We start from the raw sequence: 19263 nt of genomic DNA on the forward strand, positions 1-19263 counted from the left end.
CTTGGGCCATCTTCCACTGCTTTCCCAAGGGCATTAGCAGGGGGCTGGATCAGAAGTGGAGCAGCTGGGTTTTGAAGCAGTATCCAGATGGGATGCTGATATTGCAGGTGGCAGCTTTACGTTACACCACAATGCTGGCACCTTTATCTAATATGTTGACTTTTTATGACTTCCTATTCCTACTTTATATTCCTACCTCTGAGAATATTTATTGTATTTTAAATTATTGGCCTGCCATTATACTAATTGTGCTTCAGAAATATGTTTAGGTTTTTTTGTTTTTTGTTTTTTTGTTTTGTTTTGTTTTTGACAGGCAGAGTTAGACAGTGAGAGAGAGAGACAGAGAGAAAGGTCTTTGTTCTGTTGGTTCACCCTCCAAATGGCCGCTACAGCCAGCGTGCTGAGCCAATCCGAAGTCAGGAGCCAGGTGCTTCCTCCTGGTCTCCCATGAGGGTGCAGGGCCCAAGCACTTGGGCCATCCTCCACTGTCTTCCTGGGCCACAGCAGAGAGCTATACTGGAAGAGGAGCAACCGGGACAGAATCCGGTGCCCCAACCGGGCCTAGAACCTGAGGTGCTGGTGCCACAGGCGCAGGATTAGCCTAGTGAGCCACAGCACCGGCCTGTTTAGGTATGTTTTTAAAGGCTTGAAATAACATCCACCCAACTATGTATAGTTGATGATCAAGATCATGCAAAAAAAAAAAAAATCAGTTCAATTGTCCTGACAGTGTTTCATTTTATTATATAAATGTAGACAGAAAATAAGAAAAACTTTTTTTCTTGAGTGAGAAAAATAGGGAAGACTTATCAGGAGCTGGAGACTTTTCTTAGGAAAATGACATTTGCTGGAAGATACCTTTGCTCTAGCCATGATGAGCATCCACCTTCTGGTAACCCACAGCAAAGCTCCATGGGTAACCCTGTATCTCTCCCACTCATCCCTGAGCATTGCTCCTGGACTTGGATGTGGCTAGAGGCTGCAGAAATATAAAAACCAAAATAAGAACATGATCTCCATGAAAGCAAAGCTTAGAGATGGGTCCTCTTTTACTGAGGTATATTAGGAGTTCCAGAAAGATCAACATTTCTGAAAGCATACCTTCTATTTATTTGACTTTTTAGGCTGGGGCTCCAGTGTGGAACTTAGCACCCCACCGCCCTTTCTCCACTTGCAAATGTCTGTATAGCTGCACGTCCGGCACTTCCAAGCCTCTTCTATGTCAACTCCTCGAGGCTCTCGGAGGCCCTTCCAGTAGGCCATATAATGCTGCACCTTGCCTTTCACCTCTTCCTCTTCAAAGGCTACAATTTCTGTACCCAGTAGAGTGGCACTCTCTTGGTGAATATACTCAATCTTCAGAATATCGATGACTGGAAGGTCTGACATAGTGAGAGATAAGAACACCAGTTCCATGAGGTCACCCAAAGACTTCACAGTGAAGCCTCCCCGCCGGGCATGGCTCAGCACTGAAGGCCCCAGTGCCTTGTCTGGACACAATTTTGTGTGGTGGATGAGACTTGCAGGGGTCACTTTCCCTTGTACCATGGCATCAAAGATATATTTGTATAGGCTGACTTGAAAACAGTCTTTCTTTTTCTGAGCTTCTAGAGGGAGCAGAGGGCGCCTGCGTGTCTTGAGCTCCGCCAGCTCCAGTTCCCCCTTGGCTGTATAGTGCAGCTCATCAATCACTCCAACAAGAAGCACACCCTCCACTTCCCCAAACACTGGAAACTCTCTGATGCGGCCTTCTGACTGCAGGGTAGGAATCATTGATAGCATATTCAGAAACTTAATTGCCCAGGCATCTTCTTTACTGGCGACAGGGATGGTCACAAGATCGTGAAGTTCTAATTCTCTAGCTAGATGGATGCTGGCCCCAGTATCTAAAACAGCTGCCTTCTCAGGTGTCACAAGGTCAGGAAGCTCCTTTCCGTGTGCCATTTGCAGCTCACACCAGTTCTGAGCAGACAGGTCAGTGACATACAAATATTGAAGGTGGAATCTCTGCATGGGTGATGAGATATCCAATCCTCTTCCGCAGTTCTGTAAGCTTCTGGGCTTGCCATCCTTCCCAGGGAGTTCAGAAGATGGGCCAGGCTTGCCAGGTGAAGCACTTGACTCTTGGGCATCTTCCAGTTCTAGAAACTCCACAAGCTCCGAGTCACTCAAGTCTGAGAACCCTGATGCTTCAGCTGATCCGGTCTCCTCTTCCCCAGTCTCTGACATGGCACAGCTCTGGACTGGGCAAGGAAGGCCCTGCATAGCATGTTAAAGAAATGCACGGAACAAATAACAAGTAAAAAACTCCTCAGAAGCATTTTAAATTCTAGTGAGATAAAAAGAATGATGGCAAATTATTTATGTATAATCTTTGAAGAAGCCTATTTATTTATGATCAATTAGTAATGCCTTAGAGTTGTAGTACAGACTATACAATAAATCTCCTTGTATTATCGACATATGTTCACTTCGCAGAGTTTTTTAAGTGGGAAATGGTTTTATTCCTCAATCTTCTACTAGCATTGTGTGTAATTCTAAACAAATCACCTTCCTTGGTCTCAATTTCTTTAAATTTAGGAGATTTCAGGTTTGCCTTTTTACTTCCAAACACTACTTACAACATTATTTCTTTATTTTTAGGTGAGCATATATCTGTAAAAATGTTGAAGCAATGGGCCGGCAACGCAGCTCAATAGGCTAATCCTCCACCTGCGGCACTGGCACCCCAGGTTCTAGTCCTAGTCAAGGCGCCAGATTCTGTCCCGGTCGCTCCTCTTCCTGTCCAGCTCTCTGCTGTGGCCCGTGGGTGCAGTGGAGGATGGCCCAAGTCCCTGGGCCCTGCACTCGCATGGGAAACCAGGAGGAAGCACCTGGCTCCTAGCTTTGGATCAGCATGCCAGCCACAGCAGCCATTGGGGGGTGAACCAATGGGAAAAAAAAGGAAGACCTTTCTCTCTGTCTCTCTCTCTCTCACTGTCCACTCTGCCTGTCAAAAAAAAAAAAAAATGTTGAAGCAATGTTTGACAGTTTACCATGGACCACTTCTACAATCTTTTTTTATACAAAGTCCTTGACTAGGGAAATAAATCTCAGTTACAGACTGTGCCTTGAGAGAAATCAGCTCCACAATGACTGCTTTTAAATGCAGTTCTCAGGAACATAGTATGGCAAAAAAAGAAAAGACAAAGATCAACTATAGAGAAATACAAATAAATGTACTCCTACACAAAATAGCCCATGAAGTAATGAGAGGATGTTCACAACAACATGTGGAAATCACTATCTTTTTAATACTTGAGATATATTAAGGAAAGGCCAGGATAAAAAGCTCTTGGTGGGTTTTAATTTATCTTTACTCCTTACAGACTATAAATTATTCTCTTAAAATTATAAGAATTGGTGTTTGCCATTAAACTGGTATTTCTCATACAGTTTATTTCCTTTCTATACAAGAACTTAACTCAGAATGGAATATATCTGTCTGAAAACGCTGTTAAAAACCTAAAATTTGGAACAGACTATTAGCCTAGTGGCTAAACACCTGTGTCCATTCTACACTAGCGCACCTGTATTCAATGCCCCCTGCTCTGGTTCTGACTCCAGATTCCTGCTAATGTGGACCCTAGGAAGCAGCAATAATGGCTTAAGTAATTGGGTTCCTGACACCTCTGTGGGAAGGCCTGGCTTGCATTCTGGCTCCTGGCTTCAGCCCTGGCCACTGAACCACCAGATGGGGGTGCACTTTCTCACTAGGTCACTCTCCCTCTCTCTGATTCTCAAAAATTTTAACCCAAAGTTTATTGCTGTAAGTAACAGCAAATACTTGTTGTGTCTTTACTGTATACTGGACATTGAGCCAAGTGCTTTACACCTAATATCTCACTACTTTTTTCTGTGAAAAATTTCAAACATAGAAGCAGAAAGAACACAACAATGAATACTCATATGTACCAGGAAGACAAACAACTGTTGACAGTTGGCTGTACAAAAGATCTTTAAAAAAAAAAAACAAAACACAAAAATTTCACATATGTTTTGATTACATCTTTACAGAATATTTTTGAAGGTTTTTCATATTTGCTTCTTGTGTGTGCATATTTTTTGGCTGAACTAAAGTAAATTACAGACATTATAACAGTTCACATCTAAATGCTTCAGCATATATTTCCAAATGGCATTCTCCTACATCTCCTACATAAATGCAATACTATTATCACATCTAACAAAATCAATAATTTCCCAATACCCTAGTCCATAGTTAGGTTTCTCCAACTATTTTAAACATGTCTCGGATAGGTTTTCTTTTCTTTTCCTTTTTTTTTTTTTTTTTTTTTTTTTGACAGGCAGAATTAGACAGAGAGAGATAGACAGAGACAGAGAGAAAGGTCTTTGTTCTGTTGGTTCACCCCCCAAATGGCTGCTACAGCCGGCGCACTGCACCGATCCGAAGCCAGAAGCCAGGCGCTTCCTCCTGGTATCCCAAGTGGGTGCAGGGCCCAAGCACTTGGGCCATCCTCCACTGTCTTCCTGGGCCACAGCAGAGAGCTGGCCTGGAAGAGGAGCAACCAGGACAGATTCTGGTGCCCCAACCGGGACTAGAACCCGGGGTGCTGGGGCCGCAGGCGGAGGATTAGCCAAGTGAGCCGCAGTGCCGGCCCTCAGATAGGTTTTCTTTAAACCAGCAAAGACCACTCATCATGTTTGTTAGTTGTTCTCTCACAAGTATTTTTAATCTCAAGAAACAAGGCAACTTATGACAATACTTTTTTAGGGGGGAAAAAGATTTATTTATTTATTTATTTATTTATTTGAAAACCAGAGTTACAGAGAGAGAGAAGTGTCTTCCATCCACTATTTCACTCCCTAAATGGCTGCAATGGCTGGAGCTGGGCCAATCTGAAGCCAGGAGCCAGGAGCTTCTTCCAGGTCTCCTATACGGGGGCAGGGACTCAAGGACTTGGACCATCTTCTACTGCTTTCCCAGGCACATTAGCAGGCAACTGGATCAGTAGCAGAGCAGCTGGGACTCAAACTGGCACCCATATTGGATGCCAGCTCTGCAGACAGCGGTTTTACCCACTAAGCCACAGCGCTGGCCCCTGACAATATTCTTCTTTAAGCCTTCCTCCTAACCTCCCATATCTAATTTTGCATAGACAAAAACAAGGCATAACCAGTCAAATAATAGTAGTTTGTGACTTTGAGAGGAGAAATATAAAAAAAAGTGACACATAATACAACCTGACGGAGGTTAAGTATGAGCCTCCTTGCTCTTCTAATAAGGAATAAACTACCTGTATCAAAGTTTGAGAGCTGATATCCTGAGAAGGTCATTAATATTTAGTTATGTTTGTGCTTAACTAATTTTTAAATAGTTTAAATGTCAGGGGGCGGTGCTGTGAGACAGTGGGTAAAGGGCATCCACCTGCAGTGCTGGCATCTTATATGGGCACTGGTTCAAATCCTGGCTGTCCACTTCCAATCCAGCTCTCTGCTATGGCCTGAGAAAGCAGTGGAACATGTCCCAGGTCCTTAGGCCCCTGCACCAGCATGGGAGACCTGGAAGAAGCTCCTGGCTCCTGGCTTTGGATCAGTGCAGCTCTGACCATTGCAGCCAATTAGAGAGTGAACCAGCAGATGGAAGACCTTTCTCTCTCTAACTGCCTCTGCCTCTCTATAACTCTTTCAAATAAATAAATAAACCTCTAAAAAATAGTTTAAATGTCACTAATGAAAAAAAAGCATAGAAGTTATTTACAATGAGAAAAAGGAATATTACACTAAGATTTTTGCTTGTATCCTAAAGTTACTGCTTTAGGGGCTGGTGCCGTGGCAGAGTGGGCTAAGCCTCCACCTCCACCTAAGGTGCCAGCATCCCATATGGGCACCAGTTCGAGTCCCGGCACATCTGAAGTGCTCAGCTCTATGTGACTCATGGGTGCATAATAAGGCACAGAGAACATTTTCCTGATCACAGGACATTCTGTTGGACAGCACTGATAGACTATTTCATGTATATGCATTAACCCCCAAAGAAGAGTAAGCTCTGAAAGATAAAGACATTTTTCCTTGTTTTACACACAACATGGAGAACAAGGTCATCCTCAATGGGAAAGGGAATCGTCCTGTGTAGAGGATGCAAGAGGCAGAGGCATTTCCGTGGAATTAGTCACATAAAAGAAGAAAACGATACCCTAGGGATGGATGATTTAATCTCAGATGTGTAGCCTGGACTTTCCTATGCAGAAAAATACCCAGGAGAGAACATGATGCAGTGCACTGTGTCCCAAAATGCAGTCTGTACGTCTTTGATACCTGAGATGATTTCACACAGTGCACGTAACATTCTTAGATGCCCTTAGAATAACTATAACAGAGCACCCATCCAATGCCTAATTTCACAGATAATTTTCTTAAGACACGTTTGGCTTTTTTTAAAAAAATATATAGGTAAAAAATATGAGAATAACAATATAGGTCTTACATTAGTATGGCAAAAATTGTTATGTGGCAAGTAAGTGAGATGTCTGGGACACCCAGCACAGAGCCAGGAATGGCCCATGGATCCTGATTCTGAAGGCGACCCCAGCAGTTCAGGAGTGTTTAGTCGTATGCCACTTGGCTGCTGAGAAATCTGAGATCCGGTTTTAGTGTTCCTGAAGTTCCTGACACATCCTTAAAGTGAGAAGACCCCTTGGAGCCCAGCTCAGCTCTCTAACCACTGCAGGATAAGACACAGCACCCATATCAGTAGTCAGGGAATGGGGGTCTCCCCCCGTTTCCCGGGGAAGAGAGGGCATAGCGCGTCCCCTCTAACCTTTGGGAGAGCAGAAACTCCGCACCTGGAACTTAGCTGGTCTTCCTCATCATGGGAAGGGCAGCATAATGAAATGACAAGGCTGGGGGAGAGGCAAGCAGCTCTGAAGGCCCAGGTCTGCAGGAAGAACCCGATTAGCCACTTGGGACCTCGCCAGGGTAGCGGGGGCCTTTTGGTCCTTTCTCACCTGACCGCTGCCTCACCTTGTGATGTTTCTTCCTCTCTGATCCACACTGCACACACTGTTGCCCACCCCAGATCTTAGGTAACGCTCGCCTCTCTCCCGGGGCAAACTCTCCACCACTTCGTGTTCCCCAGCTCCTGGATGCAGTATCATGATCCCGTCCCTGTTCCCTGCCAGCAAGTGAGTTAAAAAGAACCAAGGTCCCCCGGAGCTCCGGGTCTCTCTTCCAGCTCCAGCTGAGACCTGAGGCTGTTCCCCTGGGGTCCCCGCTGCCTGTGGAACTGCCACTGCCTCACTCTCAACACCCCGACTCGGCCGGCGCGTCCGGTACGCTGGGACTCCGAGGGCGTTTGGCTTCAGCGGCTCCTTTCCTTGGACCTCAAACCACCGTCTCCCGCACGCCCTCAGGTGTCCTGTGCACTCCCCCACAACGTCCTGGAGGAGCGGGGAACGGGAGTAACAGGTCGCCGGCGCTGGCGGAGGATCTCAGCCGAGGCAGGGTCTTCCGAGGGCGCAGGTCCAGAACCCACGGGAACCCGGCCCGCGAGGGCAGGAGAGCTGAACCGTGAGGGCGGGCGTCCCTCCCACCCGCGGAGGGGGACGCGGCCACTGTGGCGACAGAGCCCTGGATTCCAAAACGCAAGCCGTGCAGCCCTCTACCCCCATTCCCCTAACCTCAGATGCTCCGCCACACCCCGGACTCCACCTGGCTCGGCTGCAGCCGCGGAACTGCTGCTGGACTCTACCCGCCGCCTGCATGAAGAAGCTGGACACACCTCCTGCCCAGCCCGGCACTCGACAGAAGCCGCCCAGCGCCCAGACCCAGCATGCTCAGCGCCTGCCAAGGACCGCCCCTTCCCAGAGGCCTCCGCGGCGCCTGGTTCTGACGAGACTGCGGCGGCTGGGTGGGCGTGTGAGCGCTCTCTGAAGCCGGGTGGCGTCTCTGCGCCTCTTAATTCCAGACAGCGCTGCTGTCACCCAGCCACAAACCCTGTCACAGGCGGGCCGCCGGGCCAGTGTGAGAAAGGCCCGCACACGCCCCTCGCCCCGGGGCAGCTGGCCTCTGCCTCCACTTGGCCGCCCTTGGTCGTCAGCTCCTCCCAGCAGCCCTGCGAACGAACTCACTTTTCAAAAGTGCCGGCGCTCGATGTATGTGTTCGGTTTGCTTACTTTTTAAAGAAATTTATTGGGACCTAGGGCCGGCGAGTCCTGGCTGCTCCGCTTCCGATCCAGCTCCCTGCTAATGGCCTGGGAAAAGCGGAGAAGGATGACCCAAGTTCTTGGGCCCCTGCACCCACGTGGGAGACCCGAATGGAGTTCCAGGCTCCTGGCTTCTGCCTGGCCCAGCCCCGACCGTTTTGGCCATTTGGGGAGGGAACCAGCAGATGGGAGATGGTTTGCTCTTTCTCTCTTCCCTCACCCCCGCCTCCTAAGTAAATCTGTTTAAAATTTTTATTTACTTTCATTTTACATGAAAGGGAGACACAGAGAATCTCACATTCTCTAGTTCACACCCCAAATGGCCACAACAGATAGGGCTGGGCCAGGCTGAAGCCAGGAGCCAGGAACTCCATCTGGGTCTCCCACTGGTGGCAGGTGCCCAGGTACTTGAGGCACCATCTGCAGGCTCCCTGGGGGCACATCAGCAGGAAGCTGGAATTGGGAGCAGAGTGAGAACTCAAATCTGAATGCGGGTGTCCCAGAGACCATCTTAAACACCACATCATTGCCTGCCCCAAGTCTGTTTATTTTGACCAACCTTTCTGTGGTAGACATCCTGAGTGCTGGAGTGAGTCTGTGGTTATGTAGGAGAACGACCTTTGTCTTAGGGGTACGGAAGTTGAGGAAAGCTTCTTAGACAAGTGTGAAATAAGAAGGCTTTGCTGGATTGGGGCTGGAGGTGTCTACCTCCCCCGCCCCCCCAACATAACTTTTTGTCAACCAAGAAGTAACCAGTGCCAGGAAAACCCTTCCCCAGTCCTGCACACCTGCACTGCTTGCCAAATGGAATTTGGGGGTGGGGCCAGGGCAATGCCACTGAGTGGAGAATCGATTGAGAAACAGTCATGGGATCTGGGGAAAAGAAGTATCCAAAGTAGACATACCATATTGCTCAAAACTTTCCACCTGCAGACCAGCCTTGAAATTCACAAAAGGGTTTCCTTCCCTGAAAAGGTTAGCCCAGGAAGTCTGGGTATTTTAGGGTCCATCTGTACAATTCCTTGATTTGATTCTTCTGTCTCCAGGAGTATCTGTAACCATGGAAAAACTGTGACACACAAATGGTCTTTTTCCCTCTTTTCATTCTTCCTTCCTTGGTCTTTTGGAAGATAGAATTTATATCTCTAACACTGCACTGACTACAGTCTGCCAGGTATCAGAGTAAGTTTTTATACTCATAGACGTATTCGGTAGAGCTGTGCTGTCCACAAGATGCTAGCTACACTACATGTGGCTCTTGAGCACTTGAAATGTGGCTAGTCCAAAATAAAATGTAAGTAATGTAATTATAAAGTACATACCATATTTTGAAGACTTTATACCAAAAAATAATTTCATATTGATTGCATGTTGAAATGATAGCATCGTGGATGTATTGGGTTAAATAAAACATTTTATATTAATTTAACATATTGCTTTTTGTTGTATTGCTGTAGCTGCCAAAAACTTTGAAGTTACATGTGCTTTGCATTTGTTCACTTTATATTTCCCTTGGATGGTGCTGCTCTAGAACATCTGAGCCTCAAGCACAGAGAATTCATCTTGCTTACGTTTGAGTTCTTTGCAGGTGCTGGAATCATCATATGATCTTAATGTGCTCAAGAGAACCCCACTGGTGATATTCTGTATTTGAGAATATATTCTGATTGTACCTTCTAAATCAACACATATGCTACGGTTTGTTTTTGCCCCTGAAGTTCATGTGTTGGAAGCTTGGTCCTCAGTGTGGCAATGTTGGGAGGTATTGGAAGAGGTAGAGCCTACTGGGAGATGGGTAAGTCACTGAAGTTGATGTCCTGGGAAGGGATTAACAGTTCTCACAGGACCCCCCAGTTTCCATAGGAGAGTGTTGTTATAACAGAGCAAGGGTGCGGGGCATCCCTGCTTTCTGTCTTTCTGTCTTGCCATGTGAGCTGCCCTGTTGAATGCACTCATACAACAATGTCATCCATTAGAACATCACCAGATGCAAAACAGAGGGGACTGAACTAAGGGGGGGGGCGGGGTGCGGGGCTTGCTTGGTCATAGATTTTCAGACTCCAAAATAGTAAGTTTAAATACATTTTCTTTGAAAAGTACCCAGTACTTTATTATAGCAACAGAAAACGAGTACACCATGGTAACAAGTATTACAAAGGAGGGAAGCAAAGCAAGCAGCATTGTGAAGCGAACTGAGTGGTGTTATTCCACTGGCTACTGCTTCATGTTGAGCCTTAGTTCTTCCACATGGATTTCAGAGTAATTTTAATTTAAATCCCATAGAATAAACCTTATTTCTAGTTTATTTAATAAATCCAGCCAAGAAGTCACGGGTCCATTTGTAAAGTGTATCACGTGTCATTCCCTGATGATATGATACAAACTAAATCTGGGAGGATGAGGAGGTGCTAACTACGGAAGCTGGGAAGAAGGAAGAGGAAACTGCACAGCTGAGGTAAGAAACCGTGAAACAGCATGGGATATTTAGGGGATCGTGAGGTGTCTATGGCTGAAACAAAGTAAGCTTGAGCCAAAATTAGGGAGCAGTTTACCAACAATGGGCAATATTCTATACCAAGTGTTATATGTTAACAAACTTGACCTTTATCTTCATGAGAAACTGTACCAGGATTTTAAGCAATAAAATAATTTTTAAAAAAGATTTATTTCATTTATTTGAGAGGCAGAGTTAGAGAGAGAGGGACAGAGAGGTTTTCCATCTGCTGGTCTACTCCCCAAAAGTCCATAATGGCTGGAACCGAGCTGATCTGAAGCCAAGAGCCAGGAGCTTCCTTCAGGTCTCCTGCGTGGATATAGGGGCCAAAACACTTGGGCCATCTTCCATGGCTTTCCCAGGCACTTTACAGGGAGCTGGATTGGAAGTGGAGCAGCTGGGACTTGAACCAGCACTCATACGGGATGTCAGCGCCACAGCACTGGCATCACAATAATTTGGTTACATATGTGTTAGAATGATTACTGTAGCACCCATGGGAGGATAAAGAAAATAGCTTAGATATAGAAAATAGCTTAGATTTAGAAAAATGAAACCAAACAAAACAAAACGAGGCCTCTACTTAAGCATTTAGGAAGTGCTAAGAACCTGAGTAAGGCATGTAAATGAGGACAGAGGGGAGAGAGCCCAAGATCCTCACAGAATATACGGGAATCAGTGAATGATTAGGAAGGTAAAGAATGAAAGAAGTTGACTGGACAATTGGATATATATATGGTAATTCCACTTTCTGGGTTAAGGAATACACATTTTAATGAAAAAATTATGAGTTCTGGACATGTTGACCCTGAGGTGACTACAAGATATCCATGTGGTGTTATCCAGAGGGATATCAAATATATTCAACAGCTCAGGAGAGATTTCTAGTATTAAAATATAGATTTAGGGGCTGGCGCTGTGGCGCAGTAGGTTAATCCTCCACCTGTGGGGCCAGCATCCCATATGGGCACCAGTTCTAGTCCCGGCTGCTCCTCTTCCCATCCAGCTCTCTGCTATGGCCTGGGAAAGCAGTAGAAGATGGCCTAAGTGCTTGGGCCCCTGCACCCACAAAGGAGACCCGGAAGAAACTTCTGGCTCCTGACTCCTGGCTTCGGATTGGTGCAAGCCTGGCCATTGTGGCCATCTGGGGAGTGAACCACCGGATGGAAGACCTCTCTCTCTGTCTCTACCTCTTCGTAACTCTGTCCTTCAAATAAATAAAATAGATCTTTAAAAAAATGTAGGTTTAAGAAGTGTTGGGGGACAGCGCTATGGCATAGTGGGTAAAGCCACCACGTGCAGTGCCAGCATCCCATATGGGCACCAGTTCAAGTCCTGGCTTGTCCACTTCTGATCCAGCTCTCTGCTATGGCCTGGGAAAGCAGTGGAAGATGGCCCAAGTCCTTGGCCCCTGCACTCCCATAGGAGACCTGGAAGAAACTCCTGGGTCCTGGCTTCAGATCTGGCCAGCTCTGGCCGTTGCTGCCATTTGGGGGAGTGACCCAGTGAATAGAAGACTCCCTCTCCCCGACCCCGCTTCTGCCTCTCTGTAACTCTGCCTTTCAAATAAATAAATCTTAAAAAAAAAAAAAAAAAACTTAAAAGAAATGTTGAATGTCAATAAGATCAACCAAACATAACATGGAGCTACAGAACAGAATATGCCCAATAACGCAGCCTGGGGAAGGACATTTATGTGATCAGCAGGAGAGGTGCCTTTGAAGTGAACAGAATGAATAAACAGATATGGTAAAAGGTCAAGCCAATGGGTAGGCTCTGAAGCATAACAAAGGTACCCTGGGGCAGTAGATCAAAGAAGTAAACCTTATAAGAAAGGCAGAGTGGTTGTGTTCAGCTCATGAAGGGCAAGTACTTAGAAAGTTAGGATAATAAACAGAAAAAAATGCTTAAAATATGTCCATGGTTCACATCTATGTGTAAAGAGGTGCTCTGTTGCTTATCTCACCTAAGTGAGGGGTTTTTCTTGAGTGAATTTCCACTTTCCAGTTTTAAAACCCTAATTCCATGAGCTGATATTGAGAAATGGATAGGATTTGAAACGGTGAATAGTAAGCCCTTCTAGGAACTGCTTTCCTGCCCTTCCAGCCATCACTCCATCCCCATGGTTCCATGGAAGCTAAGCTCTCTGCTTTGTTGATTTACTTAGGGTGGGCATCTGACCCAGGTGGGCCAGTTAAAATCTTCCCACAGGAATTTGAGACTGGAAGCGAAAGAGAAATAGCTTTCTGAAACTGTGCGATGGAAACTGAACATACATAAAATCTGGAGTTGACAGTAACTGATTTACAATGAGGCGATTTAAAAACAAAACAAAACAAAGCCAGAATGAAGACACAGATGCAGAAAGGACAGACGGAAAGAGAAAACCATCTGGATTTTTCAAAGTGGTTGGGTCCGGTCCCCTCTAATGTTATGTAGCACAACCCTGAATTCCATGAGATACCTCAGTAGCCCTGATAGGAGCCTCCTCTAAGACATCAATAGCCCTCATAATTTCTGCTATTTGCAACCTAATGATTCATAACTATGTATACATTTAGTCAGAGCTCTTATGGGATGGAAAAAAGCACAAAAGTACAGAAGGAAGACTAGACATAATGGAGGACTTTAAGTACCAGGCTTTGGACTGACTGGAGTAGCAGCTATGGGTACGAAGGCGAGGGGGAATCTATGAACATATTTAATAAAAGTTAATGAGAGTGAAAAAGAAACTTGTACAAAATCATTATGGAAATGGCCTGGGAGTCGGATTTCACAATAAGCAATGTTAATCAATTAATGCTCATTAACACTTAGAAAGTCATGTGGATCCTCCTTTGTGTCTCCTTACATGTGTTAACTGTAATTTGTTAATACATTCACAGGTGGTCATCCATGGTAGATCCTGCCATTCTGTGTACTCTACCTCAATTGTCAGGTCTCCTTCACTCTGATCAAAGAGCTTGTGGCCAAGATTATATTTGCTAAATGCAATTTAGAGAGACACTCTTCTCTTTAAAGGGACTTTCATCAGGCAGCTGCAGCCTCAGAAGTCTGGGACTAGAGCAGTTGGTGAGAAAATATCTCCTTCCCCAACTGAGATCTAGTGGGCCTACTATTTTTTTTTTTTAAGATTTTTATTTATTTGTTTGAAAGGCAGAGTTACAGAGAGGCAGGGGCAGAGAGAGAGAGGTCTTCCATCCACTGGTTCACTCTCCAAATGGCCATAACTGCCGGAACTGTGCCGATTTGAAGCCAGGAGCCAGGAGTTTCTTTGGGGTCTCCTACATGAGTGCATGGGCCCAAGGACTTGGGCCACCCTCTACTGCTTTCCCAGACTATAGCAGAGAGTGGAATTGGAAGTGGAGCAGCCGGGACTTGAACTAGCACCCATATGGGATACTGGCACTGCAGGTGGCAGCCTTACCTGCTATGCCACAGCGATGACCCCCTGACTATTTAAGAAAGTACAGATTCTTTCTTAGCTCCAGGGATAACAAATGCTACGCTGTTTCTATGGGATACACTCAACTGTTCCTAGGCCATGTTGTTGAGATACTGAGATAAGCTGAGGTTTCTTTGAGGACTGATAGGGCTGTTGGTCTGGGAGTTGCTTCAGTACCAGCTATGGCTCCAGCAGTTCCAGATCTAGCTGTGGAAAAACTAGTCCAGCCTCCATGAAGGTCAGTTTACCAGTATCTATCATACAAATGCATATATCATCTAATACAGAAATTCCAGTTCCATATATATATATATACACACACACACACACACACACACACACACACACACCTATGTGAGAAATGAAAATATGTAAAACTGTTCACTGCAACAGATTGGAAACAACCCAAGTCCATTCGTGGTGAACTGGCTAAACATTCACACCTAGGAATACTACACATCCACAAAAAGGTAGAATGACCCTCATGATATAATAAATGAAAGTAACATGCAGATGTTTGTATAAGAAGTTCCTGTTTTTTCTTTAAAGAAAACTTATGGGGCTGGTGTTGTGATACAACAGATTAAGCCATCACCTTGGATGTGGGTATCTCATATGGGCACAGGTTCAAGTCCCAACTGCTTCACTTCCAATCTAGCTCCCTGCTAATGTACCTGGGAAAGCAGCAGATGGTGGCACAGGATCTTGGGCCACTGCCAGGAGACCCAGATGGAGTTCTATGCTCCTCGCTTCAGCTGGTGCCCGGATGCTGTGGCCATCTGGGGGGTGAAGATGGAAGATCTAACTCTGGCTTTCAGAAAAATAAACAAATCTTGCAAAAAAAAAAAAAAAAAAACTTGTATATTTGTATTTGTATTCTTTTGCCTATACATAGAAAACTCTAGAAGGATACACACAAAAAATAGTTATAAAATATGGTTGCCTGTAGGTAGAATGTGGTGGGAAATGGAGGAAGGAGGCTTTTCACTATATCCAACTATGTTTGTCTCCGGAACTTTATGCCAGGTGGAAACTTTCCCCATTAAAAAATTTAATTAAAAAATAGGTGTGGTGATATTTCATTTAGTTCCTAAATGCTGGTCTGTATGAAAATCAGAGAATTAGAATGCCCATGAAGAAAAATGCATTAATCCACTATGAAATCAGAAAAAAAATGTTGTGGATTTTTCATAATGAATTTATTTGATTTGAAGGACCATATTTTATTAAGTACTTTGTATGGAGGTGTTAGTAGATGGTAGTAATCTCTATTTACACAATGAACACAATTTAAAAGTTAGCATCTTTCTAACAATTCCTCAAATTTAACTGAGTCCTGAAATTTTAAAGCATAGACACTGACTTACACTTGGCTTAGGTCTTATGTCAAATGCCTGTTTTTATACATTATTTTGGAAGGCATTCCTCCTGTGTATTTCATGGTGTCGACTAAGTGATGAATTATAGCTGAAGGCTTTTCCACATTCATTACATTCATAAGGCTTTTCCCCAGTGTGATGTCGCTGATGTTTCTTAAAGGATGAGTCATGCCTATAGGCTTTCCCACAGCGATTGCATTCATAGGCTTTCACTCCTGTGTGGACAGTCTTATGGTTGCTGAGGTGAATCCTCTGCCTAAAGGCTTTCCCACATTCCTTGCATTTGTAGGGCCTCTCTCCAGTGTGGATCCTCTGGTGATGCGTTAGGTATGCTCTGTGACTGAAGGTTTTACAGCACGCAGTGCACGCGTAGGGCTTCTCCCCGGTATGAATTCTTACGTGCTCACTGAGGTGTCTAATCTGTCGAAAGGTTTTTCCACATTCATTGCAAGTAAAAGGCTTCTCTCCAGAATGAGTCCTCAAATGTTGGATCAAGCTAATGTTCTGGCTGAAGGCTTTCTGACATTTGTCACATACATAGGGTTTCTCCCCCGTGTGAGTTCTGTGATGCTGATTAAGTGATGAGCGGTGTCTGAACGCTTTGCCACATTCCTCACATTCAAAAGGCTTCTCACCAGTATGGATCCTCTGGTGTGTACTAAGAGACGCACTTTGGCTAAAGGCCCTCCCACATTCTTTACATCTGAAAGGTTTCTCTCCAGTATGAATTCTCATGTGTTCAGTAAGGTGAATGGGTTGTTTGAACACTTTTTCACATATAGTACATTCGTAAGTTTTTGTTCTTATGTAATTTGTTGGATGGTTAATCAAATCCAATTTGTATTTGTTCCTCTTTCGAGATGTATCATATTCATGGTGCTTCTGTTCTATAATAACATTTGAATTCACAATGATATTTTCCCCCAATTTGTTAGTTTCTCGGCCTTTCTTCCTGTTGGTCAAAATGGCTTGTTTCACATCTCTTCCATGGGTTTCCTGATGCCTTTCTAACGCATCATCATACTGGGAGACATTTCTCAATGTGGAATAAATGATGTCATCTCTCATGAACCTTTCCATCATAATGCCATGATATAACTGCTCCTGTGAAATGTCATTCTTGGCAGTTGACTCATCGGTTTCTGTCTTACTCCTCAAGTCTGAAAGAAACAGAAAAAATGCAAGTAACTCATATTTATTATGTTTTCAAAAATCAATTACTGGAGCAGATATAGAATAGATATTTAGAAAACAATACATAGAGTACATGAGATTTTTAGCTATTTTTAATATAGTTGTATAGACTGGAGAGGATATGGGAAACGAAATTAAGAAACAGTGAACATGTTAAAAGTATCATTTTAAAATGCATTTATAGTGAAACTTGAATATTTTAGTCCTGTTCTAATACTACTAAGTAATGAAATTTCAGTTCTATGTCTTAGGAATGTAAGTCTTTTAAATTGACAAATACTTTCAGAAAACAATCTCAGAAAGATAAAATTATCCCTTTCCCTACTCCTGCAGCAACAGGAAACACTAGAAATAGCATTTAAACTAAGAACATTACAATGTGCCATTTGGGGAATGAACCAGTGGATGGAAGATATCTCTCTCTCTCTCTCTCTTACTTTACCTCTCAAATAAATAAATCTTTCAAAAAAATAAGACAAGAAAGTGACAGGAAAAGAGAAAAGCATACATCTATGTACTAATCCCCAATTCAATATCCAAGCCTGAAGCAGGCCCCTACCAGGAGACATGGAGAAGAAAACACTTAACTTTGAATGAGCTTAGGAGTTTTCATTACTGCACTAAATTAAATAAACATTTTGCTAAAAGACTATTGTTATTTAAAGGGACTGGGCCATCTATGAAACCTCTTTGAGAGTTTATTCATAGGCAGCCAAAAACACATTCAAAGAAGTTTTTATTTCTATTTTCATTATTATGAGCTGAAGAAGGAGAAACCCAGGAGAATGTAAGAATTATTATCGGTATTAATAACAGAGTGAAACAAGGTGATTGCCTACAAGATCAATATTCAAAATCAGTTATTATTACAAGTAATAAGCAGAAAGCAGAATTTAAAAAATTTATCATCTATGACAGCAACAAAATGCAGGTTTTTAGGATGAATCTGACAAAACATGTACAATATATATAAAGCTTTTATGGAGAAGATCCTAAAACTATTGAAAAAAAATCAAGAAACATCAATAAATGGAGAAATAAATCATATAAATGGATCCTAGGACTCAATATTATAACAATGTTAATTTTCCCTAAAATTGTTCTATTAATTTGATTCTATTCCAATCAAAATGTCAGGAGACCATTTACATATGTGCATAATTTGATGCACTGATTAAATAATTCATATGGTAAAGTAAGGGGCTGAAGAACATTTGAAACTGTTAAATTTAAAACATCCAGCACAATTATGGAAGACAAAGTGGATAAATCACCTCGCTGTGAACTGAGCCTGACATCAAAGCAGGGATAAAAAATAAAATAAAACAAAAGAGCACAGAAACAGACATAAGCACACAAAGAAACTTGACAGGTGACAGAGCAGCATCAATGACTGAACAAGTGGTCCCTAACCTGACTATTCCCATGGAAAAGTTAAACCAGAGCTCCACATTATACTATATATAAAATAAGTCCCAGATAAAGTAAACCTAAGTATGAAAAGCAAAACTTTAAAGAGATATGAATACACACACACATACACAATGGAGAATAATGGGGCAGAAAGTTTTTTTTTTTTTTTTCAAAAAGCACAAACAACTTTTAAAAACTAGCAAATTCAATAATATAAAATTTTAAAACTCATCAAAAGACTCTTTTTAGAAAGAGAAAGAAGGGCCATTGATTGAGAAAAAAACATTTGCAAAACAGAGTTATCAAGGATTGGTATCCAAAATATATACATAGTATTTTTTTCCTGTAAATCAGTAAGAAAAAAGGTAACTAACAGAAAAATTGGCAAAGGATATAAAGAGGTAATTTACAGAAGAATAATTCTGGAAGGATGATCAATAAACGTAAGACATATGCTGTCGGGGCCGGCGCTCTGGAGTAGCGGGTAAGGCCGCTGCTTACGGTGCTGGCATCCCATATGGGCGCCAGTTCAAGGCCTGGCTGCTCCACTTCCAACCCGGCTCTCTGTTGTAGCCTGGGAAAGCAGTAGAGGATGGCCCAAGTTCTTGGGCCCCTGCACCCACGTAGGAGATCCGGAGGAAGCTCCTGGCTTCAGATCTGCGCAGCTCTGGCCGTTGCGGCCATCTGGGGAGTGAACCAGTGGATGGATAGCCCTCTCTCTCTCCCTCTCTCTCTCTCTCTCTACTTCTCCTCTCTCTGTGTAACTGTGACTTTCAAGTAAAATGAATAGATCTTTAAAACATGTGTGTGTGTGTGTGTGTGTGTGTGTGTGTATAAAAGAAATATGCTGTCTTTTTCTCTCCATCTCCTGACCTCTCTCTGGCTCTGGATCTCTCTCTTACATTCTACTTCTCCCTCTTTTCCTTCTTCGTCCTTTCCTTCCAGTCTATTGGGTTTCCCCCAATAAACCCTTTCCCTTGAAAAAAATATGCTTTCCCTCACTATTAATTAGGATAATGAAAGAAACAACATACCATATTCACCTCTGTATTTGCAAAAATTTAGTAAGTTCCTCAGTGTCAAGTATTGACAAAGATACTGAGTTCTGGAAGCTCTCCAAGTCAGCTACAGGGG

General features: G+C 43.6%; 2 protein-coding genes across 18 annotated transcripts in view; both read right to left on the minus strand.

Moving 5' to 3' along the window:
- Window positions 1-718: 718 nt before the first annotated feature.
- Window positions 719-7872, minus strand: EXO5 (exonuclease 5). 6 transcript variants are annotated; one of them, XM_008265499.4, is made up of 3 exons: window positions 7680-7872; window positions 1102-2259; window positions 719-979 (listed from the first exon to the last, which is right to left on the minus strand). In XM_008265499.4, the coding sequence occupies exons 1-2, from the start codon at window positions 7761-7763 to the stop codon at window positions 1105-1107; spliced, it is 1239 nt and encodes a 412-aa protein (XP_008263721.1). In that variant the 5' UTR covers window positions 7764-7872; the 3' UTR covers window positions 719-979; window positions 1102-1104. The 6 variants fall into 6 exon arrangements, with proteins under 6 accessions (XP_008263721.1, XP_069934795.1, XP_008263725.1 ...); XM_070078694.1 differs by having other exon boundaries at window positions 7711-7813; XM_008265503.4 differs by having other exon boundaries at window positions 719-2259; window positions 7711-7859.
- Window positions 7873-15323: 7451 nt separating this feature from the next.
- The window catches only part of LOC100338575 (zinc finger protein 69 homolog), a 32164-nt gene continuing 28224 nt past the window's right edge, over window positions 15324-19263 (minus strand). For all 12 annotated transcript variants that reach the window (XM_070078686.1, XM_070078685.1, XM_008265507.4 and 9 more), the window contains one exon: window positions 15324-16682. In XM_070078686.1, coding sequence (XP_069934787.1) covers window positions 15544-16682 — 1139 coding nt within the window. In that variant the 3' untranslated portion in view covers window positions 15324-15543. The remainder of the gene's footprint in view (window positions 16683-19263) is intronic.

This window comes from Oryctolagus cuniculus, chromosome 7 (genome assembly GCF_964237555.1).
Source record: "Oryctolagus cuniculus chromosome 7, mOryCun1.1, whole genome shotgun sequence".
Taxonomy (NCBI): domain Eukaryota; kingdom Metazoa; phylum Chordata; class Mammalia; order Lagomorpha; family Leporidae; genus Oryctolagus; species Oryctolagus cuniculus.

Bases quoted from the DNA above. Each gene is read 5' to 3' on its own strand.
- EXO5 (XM_008265499.4), bottom strand. From the start codon at position 7,763: ATGCAGGCGGCGGGTAGAGTCCAGCAGCAGTTCCGCGGCTGCAGCCGA. The intron at 2,260-7,679 runs GTTAGGGGAATG...CATGCTATGCAG, and splicing joins GGTGTGGCGGAGCATCTGAG to GGCCTTCCTTGCCCAGTCCA.